The sequence below is a fragment of the Oncorhynchus mykiss genome, unplaced genomic scaffold, assembly GCF_013265735.2.
Source record: "Oncorhynchus mykiss isolate Arlee unplaced genomic scaffold, USDA_OmykA_1.1 un_scaffold_190, whole genome shotgun sequence".
Lineage (NCBI taxonomy): Eukaryota > Metazoa > Chordata > Actinopteri > Salmoniformes > Salmonidae > Oncorhynchus > Oncorhynchus mykiss.
Genome location: NW_023493676.1, coordinates 585001 through 602500, shown reverse-complemented (window position 1 = coordinate 602500; position 17500 = coordinate 585001). Strand labels below are relative to the sequence as shown.

The 17500-nt window shown below is 47.7% G+C and overlaps 1 protein-coding gene across 2 annotated transcripts in view; it reads left to right on the top strand.

Moving 5' to 3' along the window:
• LOC110517267 (protein sidekick-1-like) overlaps positions 1 to 17500 on the top strand; it is a 382699-nt gene that overhangs the window by 242471 nt on the left and 122728 nt on the right. Inside the window, exons 12-15 of one of the 2 annotated variants that reach the window (XM_036972702.1) lie at positions 4189 to 4291; positions 4980 to 5150; positions 8435 to 8571; positions 15739 to 15886. In XM_036972702.1, coding sequence (XP_036828597.1) covers positions 4189 to 4291; positions 4980 to 5150; positions 8435 to 8571; positions 15739 to 15886 — 559 coding nt within the window. Of the gene's footprint in view, positions 1 to 4188; positions 4292 to 4979; positions 5151 to 8434; positions 8572 to 10923; positions 10952 to 15738; positions 15887 to 17500 lie in introns of those variants that run through there. The other variant, XM_036972703.1, reaches the window with a different exon arrangement.

The window sequence follows — 17500 nt, the reverse complement described above, 5'->3', positions numbered from 1 at the left end:
ACACACACACACACACACACACACACACACACACACACACACACACACACACACACACACACACACACACACACACACACGTCAACGCTACGGCCACTCTCACTGTCTGGAGTAAGATACACACACACACACACACACACACACACAACTCACACACAAGTATGGTTTCTAAGAAATTGACCAATCAGACAAGCTCAGAACACTGCCCTCATCTCAGCGGTCCAATCACATGACCCAGAACACTGCTACACCAGATCGACAGGCTCTGTTATTGAGACGGGGTTGGCTGGTTGTGTGGTCAGCTGATGATTGGCTGGTTGTGTGGTCAGCTGATGATTGGCTGGTTGTGTGGTCAGCTGATGATTGGCTGGTTGTGTGGTCAGCTGATGATTGGCTGGTTGTGTGGTCAGCTGATGATTGGCTGGTTGTGTGGTCAGCTGATGATTGGCTGGTTGTGTGGTCAGCTGATGATTGGCTGGTTGTGTGGTCAGCTGATGATTGGCTGGTTGTGTGATCAGCTGATGATTGGCTGGTTGTGTGATCAGCTGATGATTGGCTGGTTGTGTGGTCAGCTGATGATTGGCTGGTTGTGTGGTCAGCTGATGATTGGCTGGTTGTGTGGTCAGCTGATGATTGGCTGGTTGTGTCCAGTTTGGTTTGGATCAGATACAAGTTTAGAAACATCCTCTCCTTTCTAATAGTAATAATAGTCGAATGGTATACTGTCTGCTCTCCTGTCCCAATCACATCTAATGGTATACTAACTGACCTCCTAATGGTACACTAACTGACCTCCTAATGGTATACTAACTGACCTCCTACCCAATCACATCTAATGGTATACTAACTGACCTCCTAATGGTATACTAACTGACCTCCTAATGGTATACTATCTAACTTCCTAATGGTACACTAACTGACCTCCTAATGGTATACTAACTGACCTCCTAATGGTATACTAACTGACCTCCTAATGGTATACCAACTGACCTCCTAATGGTATACTAACTGACCTCCTAATGGTACACTAACTGACCTCCTACTGGGACACTAACTGACCTCCTAATGGTATACTAACTGACCTCCTAATGGTACACTAACTGACCTCCTACTGGGACACTAACTGACCTCCTAATGGTATACTAACTGACCTCCTAATGGTATACTAACTGACCTCCTAATGGTATACTAACTGACCTCCTAATGGTACACTAACTGACCTCCTAATGGTATACTAACTGACCTCCTACCCAATCACATCTAATGGTATACTAACTGACCTCCTAATGGTATACTAACTGACCTCCTAATGGTATACTATCTAACTTCCTAATGGTACACTAACTGACCTCCTAATGGTATACTAACTGACCTCCTAATGGTATACTAACTGACCTCCTAATGGTATACCATCTGACCTCCTAATGGTATACTAACTGACCTCCTAATGGTATACTAACTGACCTCCTAATGGTACACTAACTGACCTCCTACTGGGACACTAACTGACCTCCTAATGGTATACTAACTGACCTCCTAATGGTACACTACATGACCTCCTAATGGTATACTATCTGACCTCCTAATGGTATACTAACTGACCTCCTAATGCTACACTACATGACCTCCAACTGGGACACTAACTGACCTCCTACCCAATCACATCTAATGGTATACTAACTGACCTCCTAATGGTATACTAACTGACCTCCTAATGGTATACTAACTGACCTCCTACCCAAACACATCTAATGGTATACTAACTGACCTCCTAATGGTATACTAACTGACCTCCTAATGGTATACTATCTGACCTCCTAATGGTACACTAACTGACCTCCTAATGGTACACTACATGACCTCCTACTGGGACACTAACTGACCTCCTACCCAATCACATCTAATGGTATACTAACTGACCTCCTAATGGTACACTAACTGACCTAATGGTATACTAACTGACCTCCTAATGGTATACTAATTGACCTAATGGTACACTAACTGACCTCCTAATGGTACACTAACTGACCTAATGGTATACTAACTGACCTCCTAATGGTACACTAACTGACCTCCTAATGGTATACTAACTGACCTCCTACCCAATCACATCTAATGGTATACTAACTGACCTCCTAATGGTATACTAACTGACCTCCTAATGGTATACTATCTAACTTCCTAATGGTACACTAACTGACCTCCTAATGGTATACTAACTGACCTCCTAATGGTATACTAACTGACCTCCTAATGGTATACCAACTGACCGCCTAATGGTATACTAACTGACCTCCTAATGGTATACTAACTGACCTCCTAATGGTACACTAACTGACCTCCTACTGGGACACTAACTGACCTCCTAATGGTATACTAACTGACCTCCTAATGGTACACTACATGACCTCCTAATGGTATACTATCTGACCTCCTAATGGTATACTAACTGACCTCCTAATGCTACACTACATGACCTCCAACTGGGACACTAACTGACCTCCTACCCAATCACATCTAATGGTATACTAACTGACCTCCTAATGGTATACTAACTGACCTCCTAATGGTATACTAACTGACCTCCTACCCAATCACATCTAATGGTATACTAACTGACCTCCTAATGGTATACTAACTGACCTCCTAATGGTATACTATCTGACCTCCTAATGGTATACTAACTGACCTCCTAATGGTACACTAACTGACCTCCTAATGGTACACTACATGACCTCCTACTGGGACACTAACTGACCTCCTACCCAATCACATCTAATGGTATACTAACTGACCTCCTAATGGTACACTAACTGACCTAATGGTATACTAACTGACCTCCTAATGGTATACTAACTGACCTAATGGTATACTAACTGACCTCCTAATGGTACACTAACTGACCTCCTAACGGTACACTAACTGACCTAATGGTATACTAACTGACCTCCTAATGGTACACTAACTGACCTAATGGGATACTAACTGACCTCCTAATGGTACACTAACTGACCTAATTGTATACAAACTGACCTCCTAATGGTACACTAACTGACCTAATGGTACACTAACTGACCTCCTAATGGTACACTAACTGACCTCCTAATGGTATACTAACTGACCTCCTAATGGTACACTAACTGACCTCCTAATGGTATACTAACTGACCTCCTAATGGTACACTAACTGACCTCCTAATGGTACACTAACTGACCTCCTAATGGTACACTAACTGACCTCCTAATGGTATACTAACTGACCTCCTAATGGTACACTAACTGACCTCCTAATGGTATACTAACTGACCTCCTAATGGTATACTAACTGACCTCCTATTGGTATACTAACTGACCTCCTAATGGTACACTAACTGACCTCCTAATGGTATACTAACTGACCTCCTAATGGTACACTAACTGACCTCCTAATGGTACACTAACTGACCTCCTAATGGTACACTAACTGACCTCCTAATGGTATACTAACTGACCTCCTAATGGTACACTAACTGACCTCCTAATGGTATACTAACTGACCTCCTAATGGTATACTAACTGACCTCCTATTGGTATACTAACTGACCTCCTAATGGTTCACTAACTGACCTCCTAATGGTATACTAACTGACCTCCTAATGGTTCACTAACTGACCTCCTAATGGTATACTAACTGACCTCCTAATGGTTCACTAACTGACCTCCTAATGGTATACTAACTGACCTCCTAATGGTTCACTAACTGACCTCCTAATGGTATACTAACTGACCTCCTAATGGTTCACTAACTGACCTCCTAATGGTTCACTAACTGACCTCCTAATGGTATACTAACTGACCTCCTAATGGTTCACTAACTGACCTCCTAATGGTATACTAACTGACCTCCTAATGGTTCACTAACTGACCTCCTAATGGTATACTAACTGACCTCCTAATGGTTCACTAACTGACCTCCTACCCAATCACATTTAATGGTATACAAACGGACACCCTATTCTGACACAAATAGTGTCCAAACTGAAACTCTAGATTTGGCTTGTAGTCCAAAAACCCCAGAAGTGACCTCTGGTTGGTTCAGCCGTCCCTATGGGAGAAATGTATGGAGAATGAAGAGAGTTGGAATAAACACTGAAAATGAGGTGTGATATCTTCTATGTTCTACCCCTTAACCTCTGACCTCTCTCTGCAGTTCGTACATTTATCTCCGTCCCGCCGGTGGACCAGAGGGTCATCAAGGGAACCACGGCAACCCTGGACTGTAACGCTACACACGACCCCAGGGTCAACATCAGGTAGGGGAGGGTGTGTGTGTGTTAACATCAGGTAGGGGAGGGTGTGTGTGTGTTAACATCAGGTAGGGGAGGGTGTGTGTGTGTTAACATCAGGTAGGGGAGGGTGTGTGTGTGTTAACATCAGGTAGGGGAGGGTGTGTGTGTGTTAACATCAGGTAGGGGAGGGTGTGTGTGTGTTAACATCAGGTAGGGGAGGGTGTGTGTGTGTTAACATCAGGTAGGGGAGGGTGTGTGTGTGTTAACATCAGGTAGGGGAGGGTGTGTGTGTGTTAACATCAGGTAGGGGAGGGTGTGTGTGTGTTAACATCAGGTAGGGGAGGGTGTGTGTGTGTTAACATCAGGTAGGGAAGGGTGTGTGTGTGTTAACATCAGGTAGGGGAGGGTGTGTGTGTGTTAACATCAGGTAGGGGAGGGTGTGTGTGTGTGTTAACATGGTTCTGTATCTCTGTAGTTTCCAGTGTGGTGCAGTACCCCTCCAGCCCAGCGGGGGCAGAGTGTCTGTATGTTAACATGGTTCTGTATCTCTGTAGTTTCCAGTGTGGTGCAGTACCCCTCCAGCCCAGCGGGGGCAGAGTGTCTGTATGTTAACATGGTTCTGTATCTCTGTAGTTTCCAGTGTGGTGCAGTACCCCTCCAGCCCAGCGGGGGCAGAGTGTCTGTATGTTAACATGGTTCTGTATCTCTGTAGTTTCCAGTGGCAGCGTGGAGCAGTACCCCTCCAGCCCAGCGGGGGCAGAGTGTCTATATTGTCTGGTTCTCTGACCATCAGCCAGACTTGGTCAGGCGACATAGGAGACTATACCTGCACTGTGACATCACAGGCCGGGAACCAATCACGCTCCGCACGCCTCGAAGTCATGTGAGTTACACACACACACATAACTTGGGACTTCAAACTGCCACACTCTGAATCCCACATTCCCACCCCTTCCCCTCAGGCCTCGCCCCTCCATTTGTGTGTTCACGCATGCCTCCGCCATATGCAATAGTGTCTCAAAGCTTAGGGAGAAACAGGAGAGGGGGAGGAGAGAAGAGGAGACGAGAGGAGAGGGAGAGGAGAGGAGAGGGGGATGAGAGGAGAGGGGAGGGGATAAGAGGAGAGGAGAGGGGGATAAGTGGAGAAGAGAGAAGAGGAGAGGAGATGAGGATGAGAGGAGAGGGGAGGAAAAGGAGGAGGAGAGGAGAGGAGATGAGAGAAGAGGAGAGGAGAGGAGAGGGGGATAAGAGGAGAGGAGATGGGGATGAGAGGAGATGGGGATGAGAAGGAGGAGGAGAGGAGAGGAGAGGAGAGGAGAGGAGAGGAGAGGAGAGGAGAGGAGAGGAGAGAAGAGAAGAGAAGAGGAGAGGAGTAGAGGAGAGGAGAGGAGAGGTGAGGCGGATAAGAGGAGAGGAGATGGGGAGGAGAGTAAAGGAGAGGGGGAGGGGAGGGGAGGGGAGAGGAGGAGGAGAAGGAGGAGGAGAGTAGAGGGGAGGAGAAGAGGAGAGGGGAGGAGAGGAGAGAAGGAGGAGAGGAGAGGAGAGGAGAGGAGAGGAGAGGAGAGGAGAGGAGAGGAGAGGAGAGGAGGGAGGGAGGAGAGGAGAGGAGAGGAGAGGAGAGGAGAGGAGAGGAGAGGAGAGGAGGGAGGAGAGGAGAGGAGAGGAGAGGAGGGGAGGAGAGGAGAGGGAGGAGAGGACAGGAGGAAGAGAGGGGGGAGAGGAGAGGACAGGAGGAGGAGAGGAGAGGGGGATGAGAATAGAGGTGTTGAGAACAGGGTGAGAAGAGTTAATTTTATCTATCACTCTATTATTCAATCTCTCTCTCCATCTCTCTGTCTCTCTCTCCATCTCTGTCTTTTTCTCCATCTTTGTCTCAATCTCCATCTCCTTGTCCCTCTCTCCATTTATCTGTCTCTCTCTCCATCTCTCTGTCCCTCTCTCCATCTCTGTCTCTCTCTCCATCGTTGTCTCAATGTCCATCTCTCGCTCTCTCTCTCCATCTCTCTGTCTTTGTCTCTCTCTCCATCTTTCTCTCTCTCCATCTCAATTCAATTTAAGGGCTTTATTGGCATGGGAAACATGTGTTAACATTGCCAAAGCAAGTGAGGTAGATAATATACAAAAGTGAAATAAACAATACAAATTAACAGTAAACATTACACATACAGAAGTTTCAAAACAATAAAGACATTACAAATGTCATATTATATATATATATATATATATTTATATATATATATATATATACAGTGTTGTAACGACGTACAAATGGTTAATGGTCTCCATCTCTCTGTCCCTCTCTCCATCTCTCTGTCCCTCTCTCCAGCTCTGTCTCTCTCTCCAACTCTCTGTCTCTCTCTCCATCTCTCTGTCCCTCCCTCCAACTCTCTGTCACTCTCTCCATCTCCCTGTCCTTCTCTACAACTCTCTGTCTCTCTCTCCATCTCTCTGTCTCTCTCTCCATCTCTCTGTCCCTCCCTCCAACTCTCTGTCCCTCTCTCCATCTCTCTGTCTCTCTCTCCATCTCTCTGTCTCTCTCTCCATCTCTCTGTCTCTCTCTCCATCTCTCTGTCTCTCTCTCCATCTCTCTGTCTCTCTCTCCATCTCTCTGTCTCTCTCTCCATCTCTCTGTCTCTCTCTCCAACTCTCAACCCTCAAATCTGTCTAATATATCACAGCCTTCAGATAATGATCAAATAATAGAAAGTAATATTGTCTTTTCCCCCCTCTCTCCCTCCTGTCTCCCTCCCTCTCTCTCCTCTCCCTCCTCCCTCCCTCTCTCTCTACCTCCTCTCTCTCTACCTCCCTCTCATCCCCTCCCTCCCTCCTCTCTCTCCTCTCCCTCCTCCCTCCCTCTCTCTCTACCTCCTCTCTCTTTACCTCCCTCTCATCCCCTCTCTCCCTCCTCTCTCTCCCTCCCTCTCTCTCTACCTCCCTCTCATCCCCTCTCTCCCTCCTCTCTCTCCCTCCCTCTCTCTCTACCTCCCTCTCATCCCCTCTCTCCCTCCTCTCTCTACCTCTCTCTCATCCCCTCTGTCCCTCCTCTCTCTCCCTCCCTCTCTCTCTACCTCCCTCTCATCCCCTCTCTCCCTCCTCTCTCTCCCTCCCTCTCTCTCTACCTCCCTCTCATCCCCTCTCTCCCTCCTCTCTCTCCCTCCCTCTCTCTCTACCTCCCTCTCATCCCCTCTCTCCCTCCTCTCTCTCCCTCCCTCTCTCTCTACCTCCCTCTCATCCCCTCTCTCCCTCCTCTCTCTCCCTCCCTCTCTCTCTACCTCCCTCTCATCCCCTCTCTCCCTCCCCTCTCTCCCTCCTCTCTCTCCCTCTCATCCCCTCTCTCCCTCCCTCTCTCTCCCTCCCTCTCTCTACCTCCCTCTCATCCCCTCTCTCTCTCTCTCTCTCTACCTCCCTCTCATCCCCTCTCTCCCTCTCTCTCTACCTCCCTCTCATCCCCTCTCTCCCTCCTCTCTCTCCCTCCCTCTCTCTCTACCTCCCTCTCATCCCCTCTCTCCCTCCTCTCTCTCCCTCCCTCTCTCTCTACCTCCCTCTCATCCCCTCTCTCCCTCCTCTCTCTCCCTCCCTCTCTCTCTACCTCCCTCTCATCCCCTCTCTCCCTCCTCTCTCTCCCTCCCTTTCTCTCTACCTCCCTCTCATCCCCTCTCTCCCTCCTCTCTCTCCCTCCCTCTCTCTCTACCTCCCTCTCATCCCCTCTCTCCCTCCTCTCTCTCCCTCCCTCTCTCTCTACCTCCCTCTCATCCCCTCTCTCCCTCCTCTCTCTCCCTCCCTCTCCCTCCACCTCCCTCTCATCCCCTCTCTCCCTCCTCTCTCTCCCTCCCTCTCCCTCCACCTCCCTCTCATCCCCTCTCTCCCTCCTCTCTCTCCCTCCCTCTCCCTCCACCTCCCTCTCATCCCCTCTCTCCCTTCTCTCTCTCCCTCCCTCTCTCTCTACCTCCCTCTCATCCCCTCTCTCCCTCCCCTCTCTCCCTCCCTCTCTCTCTACCTTCCTCCACCTCCCTCTCATCCCCTCTCTCCCTCCCTCTCTCTCTACCTCCCTCCACCGCCCTCTCATCCCCTCTCTCCCTCCCCTCTCTCCCTCCCTCTCTCTCTCCCTCCCTCCACCTCCCTCTCATCCCCTCTCTCCCCTCCCCCTCTCCCCCTCCTGTCCCACAGTGAGCTCCCCCACTCCCCCAGGTCTCTGTCTGTGTCTCTGAATGATTCAGACAGCCGTTCAGTTCTTCTCTCCTGGGTCAGACCCTTCGATGGAAACTCTCCTCTTCTACACTACATACTGGAGCTGTCTGAGAACAGTGAGTTTCTGCTCTGGGTCTGTTAGTGGTAGAGTGGAGGTCTGTTAGTGGTAGAGTGGAGGTCTGTTAGTGGTAGAGGGGAGGTCTGTTAGTGGTAGAGTGGAGGTCTGTTAGTGGTAGAGGGGAGGTCTGTTAGTGGTAGAGGGGAGGTCTGTTAGTGGTAGAGTGGAGGTCTGTTAGTGGTAGAGTGGAGGTCTGTTAGTGGTAGAGTGGAGGTCTGTTAGTGGTAGAGTGGAGGTCTGTTAGTGGTAGAGTGGAGGTCTGTTAGTGGTAGAGGGGAGGTCTGTTAGTGGTAGAGGGGAGGTCTGTTAGTGGTAGAGGGGAGGTCTGTTAGTGGTAGAGGGGAGGTCTGTTAGTGGTAGAGGGGAGGTTTGTTAGTGGTAGAGTGGAGGTCTGTTAGTGGTAGAGTGGAGGTCTGTTAGTGGTAGAGGGGAGGGAGGTCTGTTAGTGGTAGAGTGGAGGTCTGTTAGTGGTAGAGGGGAGGTCTGTTAGTGGTAGAGGGGAGGTCTTCTACACTACATACTGGAGCTGTCTGAGAACAGTGAGTTTCTGCTCTGGGTCTGTTAGTGGTAGAGTGGAGGTCTGTTAGTGGTAGAGTGGAGGTCTGTTAGTGGTAGAGTGGAGGTCTGTTAGTGGTAGAGGGGAGGTCTGTTAGTGGTAGAGTGGAGGTCTGTTAGTGGTAGAGGGGAGGTCTGTTAGTGGTAGAGTGGAGGTCTGTTAGTGGTAGAGTGGATGTCTGTTAGAGAGAGGTAGGTAGGAAGACAGAGAACAGTGAGTTTCTGCTCTGGGTCTGTTAGTGGTAGAGTGGAGGTCTGTTAGTGGTAGAGGGGAGGTCTGTTAGTGGTATAGGGGAGGTCTGTTAGTGGTAGAGGGGAGGTCTGTTAGTGGTAGAGGGGAGGTCTTCTACACTACATACTGGAGCTGTCTGAGAACAGTGAGTTTCTGCTCTGGGTCTGTTAGTGGTAGAGTGGAGGTCTGTTAGTGGTAGAGTGGAGGTCTGTTAGTGGTAGAGTGGAGGTCTGTTAGTGGTAGAGGGGAGGTCTGTTAGTGGTAGAGGGGAGGTCTTCTACACTACATACTGGAGCTGTCTGAGAACAGTGAGTTTCTTCTCTGGGTCTGTTAGTGGTAGAGTGGAGGTCTGTTAGTGGTAGAGTGGAGGTCTGTTAGTGGTAGAGGGGAGGTCTGTTAGTGGTAGAGTGGAGGTCTGTTAGTGGTAGAGTGGAGGTCTGTTAGTGGTAGAGTGGAGGTCTGTTAGTGGTAGAGTGGAGGTCTGTTAGTGGTAGAGTGGAGGTATGTTAGAGAGAGGTAGGTAGGAAGACAGAGAACAGTGAGTTTCTGCTCTGGGTCTGTTAGTGGTAGAGTGGAGGTCTGTTAGTGGTAGAGTGGAGGTCTGTTAGTGGTAGAGTGGAGGTCTGTTAGTGGTAGAGTGGAGGTCTGTTAGTGGTAGAGGGGAGGTCTGTTAGTGGTAGAGGGGAGGTCTTCTACACTACATACTGGAGCTGTCTGAGAACAGTGAGTTTCTGCTCTGGGTCTGTTAGTGGTAGAGTGGAGGTCTGTTAGTGGTAGAGTGGAGGTCTGTTAGTGGTAGAGGGGAGGTCTGTTAGTGGTAGAGGGGAGGTCTTCTACACTACATACTGGAGCTGTCTGAGAACAGTGAGTTTCTGCTCTGGGTCTGTTAGTGGTAGAGTGGAGGTCTGTTAGTGGTAGAGTGGAGGTCTGTTAGTGGTAGAGGGGAGGTCTGTTAGTGGTAGAGGGGAGGTCTTCTACACTACATACTGGAGCTGTCTGAGAACAGTGAGTTTCTGCTCTGGGTCTGTTAGTGGTAGAGTGGAGGTCTGTTAGTGGTAGAGTGGAGGTCTGTTAGTGGTAGAGGGGAGGTCTGTTAGTGGTAGAGGGGAGGTCTTCTACACTACATACTGGAGCTGTCTGAGAACAGTGAGTTTCTGCTCTGGGTCTGTTAGTGGTAGAGTGGAGGTCTGTTAGTGGTAGAGTGGAGGTCTGTTAGTGGTAGAGGGGAGGTCTGTTAGTGGTAGAGGGGAGGTCTTCTACACTACATACTGGAGCTGTCTGAGAACAGTGAGTTTCTGCTCTGGGTCTGTTAGTGGTAGAGTGGAGGTCTGTTAGTGGTAGAGTGGAGGTCTGTTAGTGGTAGAGGGGAGGTCTGTTAGTGGTAGAGGGGAGGTCTGTTAGTGGTAGAGGGGAGGTCTTCTACACTACATACTGGAGCTGTCTGAGAAAAGTGAGTTTCTGCTCTGGGTCTGTTAGTGGTAGAGTGGAGGTCTGTTAGTGGTAGAGTGGAGGTCTGTTAGTGGTAGAGGGGAGGTCTGTTAGTGGTAGAGTGGAGGTCTTCTACACTACATACTGGAGCTGTCTGAGAACAGTGAGTTTCTGCTCTGGGTCTGTTAGTGGTAGAGTGGAGGTCTGTTAGTGGTAGAGTGGAGGTCTGTTAGTGGTAGAGTGGAGGTCTGTTAGTGGTAGAGTGGATGTCTGTTAGAGAGAGGTAGGTAGGAAGACAGAGAACAGTGAGTTTCTGCTCTGGGTCTGTTAGTGGTAGAGTGGAGGTCTGTCAGTGGTAGAGTGGAGGTCTGTTAGTGGTAGAGTGGAGGTATGTTAGAGAGAGGTAGGTAGGAAGACAGAGAACAGTGAGTTTCTGCTCTGGGTCTGTTAGTGGTAGAGTGGAGGTCTGTTAGTGGTAGAGTGGAGGTCTGTTAGTGGTAGAGTGGAGGTCTGTTAGTGGTAGAGTGGAGGTCTGTTAGTGGTAGAGTGGATGTCTGTTAGTGGTAGAGGGGAGGTCTGTTAGTGGTAGAGTGGAGGTCTGTTAGTGGTAGAGTGGAGGTCTGTTAGTGGTAGAGTGGAGGTCTGTTAGTGGTAGAGTGGAGGTCTGTTAGTGGTAGAGTGGAGGTCTGTTAGTGGTAGAGTGGAGGTCTGTTAGTGGTAGAGTGGAGGTCTGTTAGAGAGAGGTAGGTAGGTAGGAAGAAACAGAGGGAGAGAGAGAGAGAGAGGGATGTGTGGAGGAGAGAGAGAGAGAGAGGAGAGAACCCCAGAGAAACAGGAGCAGTTTAAGTGTCTGATTGATTTCACACTGTACAGAGACAGAATGACCTTGACCACACTACACTGATTACCTGAGACCGTCTCTGTGAAGAACACAGTAGAGATGTAGGTTATACACTAGAGAGAGGGAGAGATGATATAGATTTAGGTTATACACTAGAGAGAGGGAGAGGAGGGTATAGATGTAGGTTATACACTAGAGAGGGAGAGAGATGATATAGATGTAGGTTATACACTAGAGAGAGGGAGAGATGATATAGATGTAGGTTATAAAATAGAGAGAGGGAGAGAAGGGTATAGATGTAGTTTATACACTAGGGAGAGGAGGGTATAGATGTAGATTATAAACTAGAGAGAGGGAGAGAAGGGTATAGATGTAGGTTATACACTAGGGAGAGGAGGGTATAGATGTAGGTTATAAACTAGAGAGAGGAGGGTATAGATGTAGGTTATACACTAGGGAGAGGAGGGTATAGATGTAGGTTATAAACTAGAGAGAGGGAGAGGAGGGTATAGATGTAGGTTATACACTAGAGAGGTAGAGGAGGGTATAGATGTAGGTTAAACACTAGAGAGAGGAGGGTATAGATGTAGGTTATACACTAGAGAGAGGAGGGTATAGATGTAGATTATGCACTAGAGAGAGGGAGAGGAGGGTATAGATGTAGGTTATACACTAGAGAAAGGAGGATATAGATGTAGGTTATACACTAGAGTGAGGGAGAGGAGGGTATAGATGTAGGTTATACACTAGAGAGGTAGAGGAGGGTATAGATGTAGGTTATACACTAGAGAGAGGAGGGTATAGATGTAGGTTATACACTAGAGGGTATAGATGTAGGTTATACACTAGAGAGAGGAGGGTATAGATGTAGGTTATACACTAGAGAGAGGAGGGTATAGATGTAGGTTATACACTAGAGAGAGGAGGGTATAGATGTAGGTTATACACTAGAGAGAGGGAGAGGAGGGTATAGATGTAGGTTATACACTAGAGAGAGGAGGGTATAGATGTAGGTTATACACTAGAGAGAGGGAGAGGAGGATATAGATGTAGGTTATACACTAGAGAGAGGCGGGTATAGATGTAGGTTATACACTAGAGAGAGGAGGGTATAGATGTAGGTTATACACTAGAGAGAGGGAGAGGAGGGTATAGATGTAGGTTATAAACTAGAGAGGTAGAGGAGGGTATAGATGTAGGTTAAACACTAGAGAGAGGAGGGTATAGATGTAGGTTATACACTAGAGAGAGGAGGGTATAGATGTAGGTTATACACTAGAGAGAGGGAGAGGAGGGTATAGATGTAGGTTATACGCTAGAGAGAGGGAGAGGAGGGTATAGATGTAGATTATACACTAGAGAGAGGGAGAGGAGGGTATAGATGTAGGTTATACACTAGAGAGAGGGAGAGGAGGATATAGATGTAGGTTATACACTAGAGAGAGGAGGGTATAGATGTAGGTTATACACTAGAGAGAGGAGGGTATAGATGTAGGTTATACACTAGAGAGAGGAGGGTATAGATGTAGGTTATACACTAGAGAGAGGAGGGTATAGATGTAGGTTATACACTAGAGAGAGGAGGGTATAGATGTAGGTTATACACTAGAGAGAGGGAGAGGAGGGTATAGATGTAGATTATACACTAGAGAGAGGGAGAGGAGGATATAGATGTAGGTTATACACTAGAGAGAGGAGGGTATAGATGTAGGTTATACACTAGAGAGAGGAGGGTATAGATGTAGGTTATACACTAGAGAGAGGAGGGAATAGATGTAGATTATGCACTAGAGAGAGGGAGAGGAGGGTATAGATGTAGGTTATACACTAGAGAGAGGAGGGTATAGATGTAGGTCATACACTAGAGAGAGGAGGGTATAGATGTAGGTTATACACTAGAGAGAGGGAGAGGAGGGTATAGAAGTAGGTTATACACTAGAGAAAGGAGGATATAGATGTAGGTTATACACTAGAGAGAGGGAGAGGAGGGTATAGATGTAGGTTATACACTAGAGAGAGGGAGAGGAGGGTATAGATGTAGGTTTTACACTAGAGAGGTAGAGGAGGATATAGATGTAGGTTATACACTAGAGAGAGTTGGGTATAGATGTAGGTTATACACTAGAGAGAGGAGGGTATAGATGTAGATTATGCACTAGAGAGAGGGAGAGGAGGGTATAGATGTAGGTTATACACTAGAGAGAGGAGGGTATAGATGTAGGTTATACACTAGATAGAGGAGGGTATAGATGTAGGTTATACACTAGAGAGAGGGAGAGGAGGGTATATATGTAGGTTATACACTAGAGAAAGGAGGATATAGATGTAGGTTATACACTAGAGAGAGGGAGAGGAGGGTATAGATGTAGGTTATACACTAGAGAGCGGGAGAGGAGGGTATAGATGTAGGTTTTACACTAGAGAGGTAGAGGAGGATATAGATGTAGGTTATACACTAGAGAGAGGAGGGTATATATGTAGGTTATACACTAGAGAGAGGAGGGTATAGATGTAGGTTATACACTAGAGAGAGGGAGAGGTGGATATAGATGTAGGTTATACACTAGAGAGAGGAGGGTATAGATGTAGGTTATACACTAGAGAGAGGAGGGTATAGATGTAGATTATGCACTAGAGAGAGGGAGAGGAGGGTATAGATGTAGGTTATACACTAGAGAGAGGAGGGTATAGATGTAGGTTATACACTAGAGAGAGGAGGGTATAGATGTAGGTTATACACTAGAGAGAGGAGGGTATAGATGTAGGTTATACACTAGAGAGAGGGAGAGGTGGATATAGATGTAGGTTATACACTAGAGAGAGGGAGAGGAGGATATAGATGTAGGTTATACACCAGAGAGAGGGAGAGGAGGGTATAGATGTAGGTTATACACTAGAGAGAGGAGGGTATAGATGTAGGTTATACACTAGAGAGAGGGAAAGGAGGGTATAGATGTTGGTTATACACTAGAGAGAGGAGGGTATAGATGTAGGTTATACACTAGAGAGAGGGAGAGGAGGGTATAGATGTTGGTTATACACTAGAGAGAGGGAGAGGAGGGTATAGATGTAGGTTATACACTAGAGAGAGGGAGAGGAGGGTATAGATGTAGGTTATACACTAGAGAGAGGGAGAGGAGGATATAGATGTAGGTTATACACTAGAGAGAGGGAGAGGAGGGTATAGATGTAGGTTATACACTAGAGAGAGGGAGAGGAGGGTATAGATGTTGGTTATACACTAGAGAGAGGGAGAGGAGGGTATAGATGTAGGTTATACACTAGAGAGAGGGAGAGAGGAGGGTATAGATGTAGGTTATACACTAGAGAGAGGGAGAGGAGGGTATAGATGTAGGTTATACACTAGAGAGAGGGAGAGGAGGGTATAGATGTAGGTTATACACTAGAGAGAGGGAGAGGAGGGTTTAGATGTAGGTTATACACTAGAGAGAGGGAGAGGAGGGTATAGATGTAGGTTATACACTAGAGAGAGGGACAGGAGGGTATAGATGTAGGTTATACACTAGAGAGAGGGAGAGGAGGGTATAGATGTAGGTTATACACTAGAGAGAGGTAGAGGAGGGTATAGATGTAGGTTATACACTAGAGAGAGGAGGGTATAGATGTAGGTTATACACTAGAGAGAGGAGGGTATAGATGTAGGTTATACACTAGAGAGAGGGAGAGGAGGGTATAGATGTAGATTATACACTAGAGAGAGGGAGAGGAGGGTATAGATGTAGGTTATACACTAGAGAGAGGGAGAGGAGGGTATAGATGTAGGTTATACACTAGAGAGAGGGACAGGAGGGTATAGATGTAGGTTATACACTAGAGAGAGGGAGAGGAGGGTATAGATGTAGGTTATACACTAGAGAGAGGTAGAGGAGGGTATAGATGTAGGTTATACACTAGAGAGGGAGAGGAGGGTATAGATGTAGGTTATACACTAGAGAGAGGGAGAGGAGGGTATAGATGTAGGTTATACACTAGAGAGGGAGACTACAGGGTCTTAACTCTTCGTTCCTCTTCCTTTTTATAAATTGGTTGATTGTGTTCGTTGACCGTGGAGGTTCATGTCCTGTTATAACCCCTTCATGTCTCGTAAGACTCTCCATGGAAGGTGTACACGTCGGAGGTGGGGCCTGCTGTGACACAGGTGTCGGTGGGCGGGCTCACCCCTGCCAGGACCTATCAGTTCAGACTCTGTGCTGTCAATCAAGTGGGCCGCGGCCAATACAGCGGCGAGACACAGAGGTAAGGGCGGGACTAACACACATTTTACACAGACACACATAGACACAGACACACATTATAGACAGACACACATAGACACAGACACACATAGACACAGACACACATAGACACAGACACATATTATAGACAGACACACATTATAGACAGACACACATAGACACAGACACACATAGACACAGACACACATTATAGACAGACACACATAGACACAGACACACATAGACACAGACACACATAGACACAGACACACATAGACACACATAGACACAGACACACATTATAGACCGAGGTAAGGGCTGGACTAGGTTCATACGCACACACACGTGGCACCACACTCATGCACACACACGTGACTCACACACACACGTGACACACACACACAAACGTGACTCACACACACACACACATAGACATTGTGAGTATGTTAAGGCTTCTGCTCAGAATCACCCCGTTCTGCATATTACACAACAATGGAGTGACTTTCAGAGAACAGACAAGATGAGGAGAGGAGAGGAGAGGAGAGGAGAGGAGGGGAGAGGAGAGGAGAGGAGAGGAGGGGAGAGGAGAGGAGAGGGCAAGAGAGGAGAGGAGAGGGGAGGAGAGGAGGAGGAGAGAAGGGAGGGGAGAGGAGGAGAGGAAAGGACAGGAGAGGAGAGGAGGAGAGAAGAGGAGAGGAGAGAGGGGAGAGTAGAGAGGGATCAAGGGTGGGGGAGATGAGAGGGTAAAGGGAGGAGAGAGAAAGAGAGGAGAGGGGGGAGGGAGGAGAGGGGAGAGTAGAGGGTAAAGGGAGGAGAGAGAAAGAGAGGAGAGGGGGGAGGGAGGAGAGGGGAGAGTAGAGGGTAAAGGGAGGAGAGAGAAAGAGGTATTTTGTTTGGGATCCATTTACTCTGAAATGAGCAATTTATATTCATCAGTACGATACTGAGGCTTCTGTAAGTGTCTGTGTGTGTGTGTGTATGTGTGTGTGTGTGTGTGTGTGTGTTGTACCACCAAAACACCAACCCAGATCTCTCTTATCCATCTCTCTCTCCTCCATATCTCTCACTTGTCTCTCTCTCCCCTCCATCTCTCTCACTTCCCTCTCTCTCCTAAATCTCTCTCTTTTCCATCCCTCTCTCCTCCATCTCTCTACTTCTCCATCTCTCTCTCCTCCATCTCTCTCTCCCCCATCTCTCTCACTACTCTCTCTCTCCTCCATCTCTCTCTCATCTCTCTCTTCCCCATATCTCTCGCTCCTCTATCTCTCTTTCCTCTCTCTCTCTCCTCCATCTCCATCTCTCTCTCGCTCCTCTATCTCTCTTTCCTCTCTCTCTCTCCTCCATCTCCATCTCTCTCTCTCTCCTCTCTCTCTCCTCCATCTCTCTCTCTCTCCTCTCTCTCTCTCCTCTCTCTCTCTCTATCATTCTGTCTATTTATTCTTCATATGCTCAGTCAACCAGTCATCACAGACGATATTAATGAAAATAGTGGCCTCCCTAGTGGCCCAGTGGTCTAAGGCACTGCTGTGCTGAGGCGCCACTACAGCCCCGGGTTCGATTCCAGGCTGTGTTACAGCCGGCCGTGACCACGAGCCCCATGGGGTTGCGTGTCGTCCGGTTTAGGGGAGGGTTTGTC